Raw genomic sequence first — 14,454 nt, 5'->3', positions numbered from 1 at the left:
ACTGAATATATGTCTGTGACAAACATCCTTTTTACTGAATCATCATCCTTCTCATTAAAATGTTCCAACTGGCATCAGAGGTTTTACAGCATTAAAGCTTTTCTGTCCCAAAAATCAAACATGAGGTAAAACTTTGTTGCTTACTGATGAATAAGATGCTGAATAACATTAGTGGTCTTGGGAACTCACAGCTCACTGTGCACAATAGCCAGAAATTGCTGCCACATATCAAAATATTTAATTGTTTTGAGACAGCTGGAAAAGCCCAGAAATAGCATTCCCAGTTTGGTGCCTCCCTGGCGCTTCGCCACCTTGTCACACAGGGCGCTCTGTGAGGGTTGCTACGCTCTGCTTATCAAAACAGGAAGGAAAAGATGTGATGCCAAAAAGGATGCAGGTCTCCAGAAAGAATGAAAAATGAGATGCTGGCAGGAAGGGGCGGTAAGTGCTGAGGCTCATTTGTCCAGTCTGATACTGATCCTTGCTGTCCTCAGCCCATGTTCCCTTGCCAAACCAGAAGCACTGTTCTTACCTTTTCCTCTTCAGCTGTTGTAAATCCCAGGGCTTGGAAACATTATGCACTGGTCACTTTGGCTGATTCTTTCAATGCTCTCTCAGAAAGATGGCAGTTTCTGTAGTTCTCTGTGCAAAGTTATTTATATTTTCAACACCAAAAAAAAACAGGAATTCAGTTGCCATGCAGTGATGGATGAGTGATTTTTCTAAAAGTATCCTGAAACGGCCAGTCTTCCCCTTGGTTCTGGGAAACTAACTTGAATGAGTAAGGAGGCCACTAGCTATGCTGGGCTTCAGAGAGAGGCACCAGTCTGGCTCTGGGCATGTGCAGCAGTGATGTGTATGTAGACAGAGCAGCTCCAGAAAGGTGTCTGGAGCTCCTTGAGAGTCTTGTTACTTCTGGTGAACATGCTTGCTCTGATTTTTGCTGCTTGTGACATTCTGAAAAATGTGAAATACAGAAATGGTGTATATGTACTCATGAGTGAGTGCTGGGGAGCTGTGACAAGTTGTATTTGTGGTCTGTATGAAGGAATAACATTGTGACCCCTGCCAGCTTCTAAAAGCTGAGATCAGTCTTGTTGAATGGAGAATAATTGTTGACAATAAGCATGGCATGAGACGTTATGAAAGAAAACCTTGTGGTTTCAGATGTTTGCATTTCATTATTTCCTTCATGGATTTTAGGAATGTAAACAGTTACAGTACATGGGTATTTGTGGCAATCTAATATTTAGGATAGGTTGGATTAGGGAATAGTGTACTGGGCCGCTATGTGAAGTCATGCTGTCTGAGTCATAATTATTAAATTATTATTTCAGTTTACAGTGGCTGTATTGTAGTTTCTTTTTAACTTACAGAGCAGTGCTTTATCAGAAATAAACTCCAAAGGAAAAACATTAGACACAAAAATGGTTATTTATTGTATTATATAAAGTCTTTGAATTTTGGAGGTTTTTTAGTGTTTAATAATTCACCATCTAAGAATATATTATACATTTACTTTCATGTAAACCTCTTTCTTCTCTAGCATAGCAGGTAATAATCTATTTCATAGTCCTAAATAATGTTTGACAAATTTATTCAGATTACTTTTTAAGTCTTGAGGCTCATGTATGTTGTTTTACACAAACAGGTGCCTTTGAAAATATACACGTCTACTGCAATTGTATTTCCCTTTGGAAACTGCCTTTTATGGTCTTAATTTCAAGTGTGTTGAAACCAATGGGTGAGTTTTCCCAATATTTTCAGCAAAATAGGAATTTCTCAGGGTTGGATGTCATAATAGTACACATCCTTCCTGCATTTTGTAGAAACATATTATTAACAGCTCATCTTGTTAAAATGCTAATCATCACATAAGCTGTATAATGGCCAGAAATTTCATTGATCCTAAGTACTTCAGAAATTATGTCATAAAATCATGAGTACACTTTGTTATTTGATAGAAAATTATTTGTCAGGTGCTGTTGTTACAGTATGTGTCAGGTAATTGCAGGAATACCCAAAAGATGCAACTCTAAAAGACTTTTTCTCTTCGACACAGACATAGAAATTAAAAAGCATGAGGATTACAATGTCTTCAAGATAAAAATGTTTGCCAGTGCTTGCCTTTTATAAGTTAAAGCCTGGTTTAAAATATTTGTTTTCAAGAACTTTAATAGTACATAAGCAGGTACGATTGTAAAGGACAGTTGTGCTAAAGAGGCCAAAGGTGGCAACCATACAGTAATAACTACAAATAACTACAAATAACTTCCAAATATAAATTTCAGAAAGAAGAAATCCTAATTTAAGTAATTGATAGGCTGTAATTAAACCTGGAATGGATTTTGTTCAGCAAAGTGTGTTCCTTTTTTTCATATACTTGTCACACTCCTTATTTAAAAACAGCAAATTGTATATTTCTTTCTGAACTGTGTATTTCTTTCTGAGCATGTATTTATTAGGGTTTTTGACTTGTGTTTCGTATATCTTGATTCAAATAAGAAATATGTTGTGTTAGTATTTTAGAATAGTGTTAATTATTTAGAGCTAACTTTAAGAAGGCCCATTCATGTTTGAAACTAATGGAATAGCTTGAGTGGTTATTGAAACTAGAGATGAATGGATTGTTCATCAGAGGTTTAAGCCTAGTAGGGTGAATTCTTCCACTTCTGTTCAGTCGCAGCTTGGAAGAGAAATGCAGTTTTTCTATCTTTTTGCACTTGTAGTCAGCTTCTCTGACTTGGATTAATTGCCTATTAAACAGAATTAGTGGATCTTTTGCTACTTTACAGGTACATAGGGATTACTGTACAGAAAGATTGCTGTTAAAAAATTGGTGAAGTATCTCGGCTGTAGTTCAGGTTTGTAGCCAAAGACTTTCCATAGATCAATTGCTTACTTTTTTCTTTAAAACCTTTCTTTAAAATCCACATGGTTTAAAACATTTTAATTTTGCTATTTTAATGGTTGACTTGAAACCCTGCCATGGCTTGTCATCATTGCAGGTGTCATTTTAAAAAGAAAAATATTTGCTTAAATATCCTGGGAGTTGTTTCTTGGACAGTCATGTGCACACGCCCACTCCAAATACAGTGTTTGACAGGGGATGTGCAGCTTTTTATTCCCTGTGCAGGTAGTTACTTTTTTGATGAGTAAATGTTAGCACAAAAGCATGTTACCTGCTACTGAGGAGATGGCTGGAAGAGCTGAGCAGTCTGAATTCCAGAGGTGTCCTGGTCAGATGGCAGAGCTGTGGGTGATGCAGCTTTGGCCAGTTTGGGGTGCCTAAAGCAAGACATGGGTTCTCTGTTCCAGGGGCAGCACAAGCAGCCCAAAACCCTGAGCTGTTGGCTGGGGGGCCGAGCAGCAGGGCAGGATTTCACGTTGGGCTGGTGGGCTCTAGGGACTTGTTGAAAAGGGCAGACCCACTCCCGGCCTGGAGCTGTCCTGTTTCCCACTGTCTGCTCTGGATCTTGTCTGGCTCCCTCAGAGGTTAGGTACAAGTCATTAAGCCAGCACAAAACTAACCAAACTGGAAAAGTTTCCCAACCTTTTAGCAAGCTGAACCAGTGCCGGGGCCCGGGGAGTGGCGGAGCCATCCCGAGGGCAGGAGCAGAACCACCCTGGGAGGGCAGGACACGGCGCACGGAGCTCCTGCCGTCGCTCTGTGGGGGTTGCAGCGGTGTGGCATTGCACAGGATCACAGGAGTAACCGTGCTACAGGTGATGCTGCTTAGGTGGTAAAGGCTTTAAATGAGAAAAGCCAAGCAGCGTGATGTGCAAGGTGATGAGCCGTGTGCTGGCTGGGGCCTGGCGCGGCTCTCCCGGCGCCCGTGGGGCCGTGCTGCTGCACATGACCCTGTCAGATGTGCGGGGACGCAGTGGCCTCCTAGCCAGGTTCATCCCACAGCAGAGCACGTGTGTTTTTCACTGTGTAAAGGCAGCGTTGGGGCTGGATCGATCGCTTGCATAGCAGGAGGGGCAGATTTGCCTGTGCAGCAGGGCACTGGAGGCTGGGCCACGGGGCAGCGCTGGAGGTTCCTCCTGCTGCTCTTTCTCCTGGTCAGGAAGGCGCTGCTCACATCACAGTGACTCGGTTGTCAGCAAGTGGGAGGCCTTTGTGCTCTTAGTGCCCATGGTACAGCGTGGCTGGGAGCTCTGACCCTGACTGCACGAAGACTGTGGTGTGGATGTAGTGTGCATAATCCATTCTCACTGAAGGTACACTTACTGGAGTTGGCCTATTGTAAGTGGAGACTCAAACTTTTTTTTTAATTCATCAAAATAATGTTGCACAACAAAGGACAGCGTGAATTTTTGAGGTAGAGGAAAACTTCCTGTGAGGCAATATATGAAAATGTTGCCTGCAATTCCTTGAATATGCTGCTGTATTGAGCTACCTGACACTAGTGGGACTCGAGGTCCTGTCTTGTGGGTGACTATGAGGAATGTTCTAACTGGGATGGGAAAGCTGTTTTTGCTTCATCTGCCAGGGTTTGTTTTTGTTTGTTTGTTTGCTCTGAGGTGCGGGGGTGATGGTAGAGGAGATGGCATCCCTGCAAACCCTTTCATTAGGTTTCACTGCAGGCAGGAGAGGGGGATCCCTGCCAGAGTTTATACACTGTCATGGTGTGGTGTGTCAGGCAAACTTGATGCAGTTGCTACAGGCAATGTCCAGAACAGTGTACCTTGCAAACTTCGTTGTTGGTTTTGGCCTAACAAAACGCTTCCCAGACATCTGGCTAGCAAATGCTGTGTTTCTCAGAATACAGCCCTAGTGCTAATCTCACCAGCTTTAAAATGAGTTTTTGCCCTCATGTCCAAATTAGTGCATTCCACTTGAGCTGAAGTGTTTCAAGACAGGTCTCTTTTAATCAAGTTGTTCTGTTCAAGAGCAGTCCAAGACCTAATGTGAAAAGCAGCTGCCTATTTCCGCCTTATTTTGTGACTTTTTAATCCACCACAATGTTGTGTAATGCTGACAGTGTCCCTTCTGAAGTAAATCTTGCAGATGGAACTCTTCTAATTATGTATTTTCTTTTAATTTGAGGAAGTAAATGCTACAAATGATCAAACCATTTAGTTATTTTAAATTGGTGTGTAATATGTTGAAGCTAGGGATTTAATATATTTAAATAAAAAAGCTAGCTAGCCTGAAAGGTTCTGTACTGCCACCAAACAGGAGTTATTCTTCCTCCAAGAATGACTATAAGTCAACCCTTACTTTTTCCTTTGCAAGGGGAAGTCCAAATAGGATGCAATTTGGGGGGGGGGGGGGCGGGGTGAAGATTGTAATCTCTGGTGACTAAAGCTGCCCGGGGCTTCTTTTCCACGCCTCTTCCACTCACTTGACGTCATACTATTTTTGTCCCTTTCTAGCTCATTGACACAATTGCCTCAGAAATCGGAGAACTGAAACAGGAGATGGTACAGACAGATCTCACAGTGGAAGATGAATCTGCTGATTTGCGAAGGTGATTAAAATGTTTATTTTCATCGTTCCTGGAGGTGTACCATGACAGGAATATTTTCATTATGCTCCCTTCTTGGTGGCTTATGTCCTAGCACTTTTCCTCCTGACAACATAGGGGGTGTAGATAATCTTACTCCTAATTTAAGGAACTTGCATTTGTGCAGGAGTGTCCGGAGATTCAGTTGTTCCATGTATTTGCTGTAATGTCTTTTTAAAAGCAACTGCATTTCACTTCTACTTCCTTGTTACACAAACCTTGGATACTGGTGAATGTCTATAAAGCAGGAAACTACTAATGTTTTCCCGTTGTCTATGCCAATTAGCTTTGTTTTCACTCTGTAAAGACTAAAAAATGGTTCTGTGAAGATTCAGCATCGAATAACATGATTTGTTTATGTTCTCAGGTTAGGAAGGAAAGTACTGACTGTTATGAGCTGATGCTTTTGTGAGTTTGTGTTTAAATTCACTTATATGTGAGTATCTTGCACATACAAAAATATAAGTAGATGGGGGCATTTCCTTAACCCTAAAATGATTTGAGTTATTATTATTTAGTTAATATTACAGTGCAGATAAAAGTTCTGTTTTTTTAAATAGATCATGCTGCGTAGATGTGGACTGTGGACATTTGAAATGTTGAACTTGTGCCCTTAAGTGGACACAGTGGGACCCCAGCATTGTGGCTTTGCTACAGCTGTTGTGCTTGATTGGTAGTGTCTGTTAAATTGATGTCTGAAGGGTATTCAATATTTTATTCATTGTGTTAACACGCAAACACATTTGTTACAAGAGGAAAGCAACTGATTAAGGTGTTCTGTGTTGTCTGATTGCACGGCCTGGGCCTGCTCTGGAGCTGGTGGGCTTTATTATTCAAGACAGTGAGTTAATGAAGTGAATAACAGTTCATTATTTAGAATGACATCCATGTTTTTTGTCCTTTTTTTTTTCTTTCTATAAATACTTTCAAGATGTAGTCAAGCTTACTACAAAATACATTTAAATTATTTAAATAAAACATTGAGCAGCACCGTTGTTGCCCAAGTGGTAAAGAATGTAAGGTAGCTGAACTAATTAAAGCACTTGGCTATGTCCCTGGTTGCACAGTATTCAAGTTCTAAAGCTTTTGAAAGCACAGTTCTTTTACAAGGACAGAATGGATGGATACTTCCTTCGTTTCAGTGGATTCAGCTAGTTAATTTCAATTATCATTAGCTAATTTTCAGATAAGAAAAGGCTTCTTGTATCTTTGAATACACCATATGCATGAAAGGCTAAGATCTACTAGTTCTAAAATCTTGGTGGAAGCAGCTGGAAACAGTCAATTAAATCTCTTCATTTTACAGATCCGGAGGATTTTTTTTAACTGGAGTTTTTTACAATGGATTTTTTAAAAACGGAAGTTACTAATTTTGAGAGCAAAATTTTAATTAAACTGTATAAGTAAAACTAACATTAAAAGCAAATTATGCCATTTCCATGACGACTAAGCTGAATTCAAATTCATATTGAAGTAATAGCCATCCAATTAAAAAAATGCATTCTTTTCTGTCATTTTTAAGATGATAAATGCAAAATTTGACATCTGAATAAATGAATTCAGGTCAAATTTTATATGACTACAGAAATCTGAACTGCATGTTTCTATGTAAGAAAGAAGTTATATCGAAGTTGTTATATAATTAGGTGTGCACTGATATACTTTGTTTATATAGAATTACAGAGAAAGATTCCAGTAATTTCCACTAATGTTTTCTAGAATTGTTATTTAAACAGAACTGTACTTCTCACAGGGGCATATTTACTGTAATAACTTTATTTCTTTGTACTTAATATAAAACTTTGTAATTAATATGTTGATCTTGTTATTGTGTGTTCTGCTGTTTGGAAGTTAGTATCTTAATGTGCTGTTTGGATTTGCATCTAGAGGAATCTGAGCTAACAGGAATGCCTGTTTCCCTTGCTGGGTTTTCACCTTGGCATATATCCACATGTGTCCAGAAGTGTTTTAGAAAGGCAGCAGCTGTAACAGCTCTCACTGTATTCAGAAAAATAAGTACAAGAAATCGCCTGTCTGCAGCTTCAGTGGGGTTTGTTTGATTCTGTTGTTTTTATTGTTTGGGGTTTTGGTTGGTGTTTTTGTTAGGTTGTTTTTTTTGTGCTTGTGTGGTGACTTTCAGATTTATCCTCCTCCCCCAGTTATATTTTGGACTTGTCTTCTCTTTCTACATCTATGGCCCAAGTAATACTGAGTATGATTCATGTAACTGGGCCTGCAGCTTTGACTTGGAGGCATGGAAAAGCCAAGCAGAAAAGAGGCTTGTAAAAACCTGTTGTAAGTGGGAGGCTCATATCCTCTGTTTCAGTATTCCACCGTGTTGGGTGCCTGGACTTTTTTCCCAGCGCGGATACATACCTCTTTAATGCAAATGAGTGGAGTTGTCAGAAAAGGGCATAAATGGGGTAAATTTCTGACCCACACTGTACTGGTGACCTTTCCAAGGGTAAGTGGAGAGCTTCTACAGACAATGGCAGCCCAGATTTAGACAGCATGGAAGAGCTCACGTAGTGTGGCTGGTGGCATCCAGATGGCCTTTTGGGGTGCACTGTGTCTCCCCTGTGTGTCACTGTCTTTGTGAAGATCAGTGAGGGAAGAGCTTGCTGCTGCCCCTCAGTCAGGAGGACTGTAAAGCCCCAGTCTTCCTGGAGCATTTGATTGATACTTGTGAAAGGCTTCAGGGATGCTTTGCTGCAGCAGCTGCTTGTTCCCTTCCCGTTCAGTTACCGTGACAGAAACAAGGGCAGAACTTGACTCCCTCCCTTGTGTTTTGCACTGGACAGACCCCGTGCCCGTGTCTTCTGCATTTTTCCATAGCAGTTACTAACATCAGGAGAGTCACTTTCTGTGTCTTGCATGGTGAATTGCTTGTGTTACTATTGGCAGGCAGGCAGGTACCCAACAACCTGTTCCCCAGTGGCTTTGTCAGATGGAGAAGGTGACACTTGAGGTGCTGAGTAGAGATGAAGCTCAGCAGAGGCTCTCCCGGCTGATGCTCAACATGACTGTATAGTCTAGGCTGGCGCAACTGAAGTCTGCTAGAATGCAGGATTTACAGAAATCCAGGCACTTTTGCAGTGGGGAGTCAAACCGGGTTAACTGTGGGGAGCCTGTGGTGTGACTGGAGCAAGGTTTGCACTCATCTGCAGTTTTAGAAAGATTCGCTTTACCTGCTTGTTGTTCTGTTTGCCCTTGCGACTGAGAAAGAAACAAGAGGAATATTCCTTGCTGCTGAGTAACAGTGGAGTGGGAGAACAGTGAATCTGGACACAGAGCTGCATTTTGCAAACCTTTGCACCACGGCAAAGAGCTGACCTCAAGGCTTATTAAGTTGCATTACTGAGGAGATGCTCAGCATCGTACTGCTATAGGCAAAGAGCAGACCTCTTCCTCTGTCTCCCTCCCCCTTGGTAGCATGATCCTGGTGTGTAAGTACCCTAAAAACAAAGGCAAATCCAGCAAAAAACATTGAGTGAGGAAATGTGGACACGTGAGTGCAAGTCAGAGTCTTTATTATCTTCATTATTGTATCAAACCTGATCTTTCACTATGACCCTCCTCCTGGACAGTGGGTGCATCTGGGACGATCGGCTAAAGCTTTGATTTGGGCTGATACCCAGCCTTCTCCATAATGTGGGAGCAGACTGAATCCCTCAAGTGCTGATAGTCACCTAGGTCCTTCCTACGACTCCTCTCATGACGTCAGAAAGGTGGGTAAGTTCTTCCACAGGGTGGTGGTGTGTATGTGTAAATCCTGGAGCAGTTGACTTAGTTTAGTTCAGCTCAGCAACCCATGGAACAGTGTGGGTCACCCTCACGGGATGTATGTGCATACTGGATGCACCTTCTCTGTGTCCAAAATCCCAAAGAGAGAAAAGTCCATTCCTCAGGCCAGTGTTCATCAGTGCAGGAGGCCAGTGGAGATTGATGGTATTTTCAGAGAGCCATTTGGATTGTTGTCCCGAGTCCCACAAAAAATGGGAGAAATGTTAAAAGTTCAGGTTTTACAAGGTTAGAGCAGGAGGCACAGGTAGGGTTTGAGAGACCAGAAGAAAATTGCTGTAGTGAGTGGGGCCAGGAACAAACGTTCACACCTTCATAGAGACATGGTTGAGGTGAATGTTACAGCCCTGTGGGTCTGAGAGAGGATCATCCTGGTTACAGGCTTCAACCTGCTCCTTGTTCTTTTTGCTGTGAGCTAAGTCTGGTTGGGATGCAGCACATTTGTCTTGGCAGTTACCTCTCTTTACTTCCCATGTGCTTATGGGTTTTCTCAAAGCTAAGGAAAATTGCATGAATAATGTATTTTCTTTAATTCATTGTGAGTTGTGTTGAAACTCCTCTCCCACTGGAGAGGAGCCAGTGTAGTACCCCTGCATTGAAGCAGACCATCCGTGGTTGCTGATCTGTGTTTCGATTTTGAGTGTAATGTGACCTGGTCAGATTGTCTTATATTGGGAGTCACTAAAAAAATAAACAAAACCTCAAATTCCAAAAACAAAACCAGAAGAGAAATTTAGTTGTTGCATAATATGCAGCATGTTTTGCTAGCATTTTGGTTCCAGCAACTTCTCATTCTGTGCACTTGAATTAATCAGGTGATTGCGAGGAATTCAAATGGTTCTTCTTTCCATGCTGCTGTTTCTAAAGAAGTTGCACACAATCCGGTTCCAAATAATTTTACAGTTGTGACTAATTCCACAAACTCCTATGTGCCAGGGTTTACCTGCATGTTTAGTGCCTGGATCATGAATTAAAATAATTTTAAGAATAAAAAATAAATTCAGACTAGGATGCTCAGCAGTGCCAGATCATTGCAGAACAGACCAGTGGACTTCGACTGTGTTGACCACTGGGACCTTGGGAAGCAGCTTCTCAGAGGTTGTATGTGGTTTGCCAGATGTTTTTTTTTCCAGACTATGCTCTTGTGAGAGTTCACCAGGTCTGATCTTTCTCCCTGCCTCTTTATTTATTTTCTGGATAGGAAATATTTTTTAAGTGTAGTTTGTTCCTAGTTTACCTTCCTGTGGGTTGCAATGGTGTATTAGTACTGATCTAGCTGAGGTGCATCAGGGTCATTTGAACTGGTGGTGTTTAGGAGTGGTAGAAAATCTCATCATGACCAGATACTCATAGTGTTTGGGTTATTTCTTCAGGTGGCAGAAACAGCTGCAACAAGGAGGTACGTGGGTATCTAGGTCAGTAAGGTGTGGGCTCACACGTTGCATTCCTCCTCAGATCTCAGCATGTGGAAGGGATTGTGCATATCAGTACCTGGAGATTCCGAAAACCTTACAGCTCTGTATTCAAATTAATCTTCTGTGCTTTATAATGGTTTGGATGTGTTTGACAACATCAAGCTGGCCATACCAGAGAGGTGTACTGGGACCCTGCCTACATGTGCAAACTCTCACCAGCTTTAAATTGTTTTTTGGTAGCAAGCAGTGCGAGTCCTTACAGCTGATGCCAGCCGTGCACTTTCTTTTGCATGTGATGTAACTTTCTTTTTTAGGAAAAAAAGTTTTTCCCTCTCAGGCATGTTTCCTCTGCAACATGTTTAGTTTCCACCTCTTGACCAAGGAATGGAAATAACTTGTACCTAGTTAGGCCTGCAGCCAGTGTCAGTGTTTAACTTGCACTTTGCCATGGCTGCCTTTGATTTGTAATGTTGCTAACTGTCTCTGCAGGTAAGTAGGAAATTTCTGAGCAATATTTGCTGGAGGAACAGCTTGTGGAAACAGTCATGTGATTAATTATTTCATTTTTGTGAAGATTCATACATTACAACACACTTACGTTCTTCTGGGACTGTGATTGAAAGGGGAACCCAGGATTCTTACAATGGCAGTTTCAGAGCACTGTCGTAACTGATACAAACCCTTCTGCACACAGGGTGATCCTGTGTATTTTGTGCCCCTTGAAGACATACTGGCAGTTACCGGCAGCTTTTGACACTTGGGGGAGGGAAGATCATCTGCATGTTAGATGCCTTGCAAATCTAAAAGGCATCACATCATAAATAAGAAAACAGAGAAAGAGGACAAAAAAGAACGGGAGAGGCACCCGGGTGAAGTGTGGCCAGCAGGTGAAGGGAGATGATTCTGCCCCTCTACTCTGCTCTTGTAAGACCCCACCTGGAGTACAGTGTCCAGCACTGGAGTCCTCAACACAAGAGGGACATGGAGCTGTTGAAATGAGTCCAGAGAAGGGCCATAAAAATGATCCAAGGGCTGGAGCAGCTCTGCTATGAAGACAGCCTGAGAGAGTTGGAACTGTTCAGCCTAGAGAGGAGGAGGCTCCGGGGAGACCTTCCAATACATGAAGGAGCTACAAAAAAGCTAGGGCAGGATTGTTTGCAAGGTTGTGTAATGAGAGGATGAGGGGCAATGGCAGGGTAGATTTAGGTCAGATATTAGGAAGAAGTTATTTACAATGAGTGTGGTGGATCACTGTAACAGGTTGCCCAGAGAGATGGTGGAGACTCCATCCCTGGGAACATTCAAGGTCAGGCTTGATTGACAAGGCTCTGAGCAACCTGATCTAGTTAAAAATGTCCCTGTGCACTGCAGAGGGGACTGGACTAGATTACTTTTAAAGGTCCCTTCCAACCCGGTACATTTTGTGATTCTGTGATCTGGTAGTGATAACTGATCCAGGGAATGAAAAGTGTGAATGATTGTGTCTGTTCTTACCTGAGCATGCTGTGAAAGTTCTGTACTCCATTACCTTTCCTTTTTAACCCTGTCCAGAGATGCTGCAAAGCTAGAAAAAAAGCAGTTCGGTGATTTGTGGTTTTTTCTTGTTTAGTTGATAAGTTTTGCTGTGGGGTTGGGTTTTTTGGGGGGAGGATTTTTGTTTGGTTGGTCGGTTTTAAGTCTTCAGTGTTCCTGTGCTTGTAAAGTCTCTACTCTGGGTCCAGTAGCTTGCACTATGAAGGTGGTAAATGCTGTTAATGGTGCTGCTGCCTGTCCAGGAGACAAAGTTCAGAAGACCTACAAGGCAGTTTGCAGTGGGGAGATGCAGCTGTGTTGCCCTCTGCTGCTCAGGGCCTCCTGTGCCTTCAGAAAGGTCTGTGGGAAGAACAGAAGCTCTGCACCTGACATCTTAGTGAGTCAGATCCTGAGCTTGCAGGGTAGGTTTGGTCTGTGCTCAAATATTGTCCTCGGGAAGCTGTTACCAGAGGAACTGTTCTGTAGTGATTTCTAGCACTGGAAGAATCATAGCTTGTACTTCTAGGTAAAAAAATTTAAAAAAAGAGGAATTTGAACCAACAACACACTTGCAAGGGTACTGGGTGTTCTGTATTATGTGGATGATGGCAATGCTTTGCGTAACAATTTCTCAACATATTTAATTATTTTGGATTTTTTTTTAATGCACAAGTATCTGTAGCCCTGAAGAACTGTACTCCGTTACTGAATGTAGCAGTAACTTTAGCTGCCCTGCCCCAAATAAATTTCAAAAGGCATAGAATGGAAAAAAACCTGCAAGAGTAATCAAATAGATAAGTAACACGTTGTCTCGCCTTTACACCAGTTTAGCTTTACTTAAAGATGGGTAAGACGGTACCATTTGATGATGTAAGAGAGAAAAAACCCCAGGATTAATAAAAGTTTACATCAGGTAGCAGGTTTTTTATGCTTACAGTTCAATAATTCATGGTTGGACTCAATGATCCTAAAGGTCTTTTCCAACCAAAACAATTCTATAATTAGTTTGCCACATCCACACTTAGCTTAGCCTTTATTCCTCACATCAGCATCAATCCAGAGCCAAAGGAATTAGGAGCATAAATACACAATTCTTCACTCCTGATCCTGGGAAGTGTAGGACTAAAATATGAGGTAGGGAACTTCCATGGCAAAATTGTCAGTATTTAGAGAATTTAGAGCATGGACCATAAAAAATTACTACCACTTAGGTTGATTTCTTAATGAAGCTGTGCCTTAGAGAGGGTTATTTGGGGGATTTAACCCTTTTATTTTTATTTTTTTCTTTCTCCTTTTGCTTTTCTCCTGACTGAGGTCTTTGGCAGCTCATTAGCACGAGGGAACAACGATAGACAGCAGCCGCAGAGGTAACGAGGAAGGTGTAGCAGAGACAGTAGTCTGGAGATAAGATCAAGTGATGCTGGTTTGTGGGATTCTGTTGTGAAAATAATCCCTACAAGCAAACAGAAAGTGCTTCTGTTCGGTGCTGTGATCGCCAGCAGGTGGTGGGTTGCTCCACTGTCAGAGTATTGAACAGATTTTTCTGGCAGGCAGAACAGAGGAAGGTTTCTGTGGGTTCCAGCTTTGCAGTGTATCTGGGAATAAAAACGTGAATTGCAGCAATACCTTTCGATAGAAGTTTTTAAAATGTGAATGTAACAAAGGAGATGAAATGTTAAATCAGTAATGTCTGCATATACACCTGTATCTGAAGTGACTGCCAAATTTCAACTAGCTAATGGAAGAATACTAAGACTTGTCTTAAAGGTAGCTGTTAAGTTGAGGACAAGTGAAAGAAATAAATCTTATGGATTACAGAATTTTTTTGTATGCTAATTATATGAAATCTCAGTAGGAGAAATACCACTCCAGAGTGCCAGCAGTGCTATTAGCTTTGTGATAACTCTGCTGAACTGAGTGATTTTTTTAATGCTAATCATGTCTAATTTAATTTTTGTAAAATTTTTCACAGGCTAGTAAAGGACATGGGTAATGCCTGTCCTGAGAAAAATGATGTCAAAAGCTGCCCCCGGGACTCTGGATATGACAGCCTATCCAACAAGCTAAGCATACTGGACAAGCTCCTCCATACTCACCCTGTGTGGCTGCAGCTGGGTCTGAATGATGCTGAAGCCATGGAAATTCTGCAGGCCCAGCCTCCTGGGGTAAGAAGTTATATTTCAGTTTATTTGATGCAAGTGTTAAAAAAAAAA

General features: G+C 41.6%; 1 protein-coding gene across 5 annotated transcripts in view; it reads left to right on the top strand.

Moving 5' to 3' along the window:
* The window catches only part of RIN2 (Ras and Rab interactor 2), a 74,662-nt gene that overhangs the window by 32,420 nt on the left and 27,788 nt on the right, over positions 1–14,454 (top strand). For 3 of the 5 annotated variants that reach the window (XM_051613705.1, XM_051613701.1, XM_051613700.1), the window contains 2 exons: positions 5,383–5,477; positions 14,214–14,406. In XM_051613705.1, the coding sequence (XP_051469665.1) occupies positions 5,383–5,477; positions 14,214–14,406 (288 nt within the window). Of the gene's footprint in view, positions 1–5,382; positions 5,478–9,189; positions 9,242–14,213; positions 14,407–14,454 lie in introns of those variants that run through there. The other 2 variants (XM_051613702.1, XM_051613704.1) reach the window with 2 other exon arrangements.

The sequence above is a fragment of the Apus apus genome, chromosome 3 (assembly GCF_020740795.1).
Source record: "Apus apus isolate bApuApu2 chromosome 3, bApuApu2.pri.cur, whole genome shotgun sequence".
Taxonomy (NCBI): domain Eukaryota; kingdom Metazoa; phylum Chordata; class Aves; order Apodiformes; family Apodidae; genus Apus; species Apus apus.
This window is presented reverse-complemented; position numbering and strand designations above follow the sequence as displayed.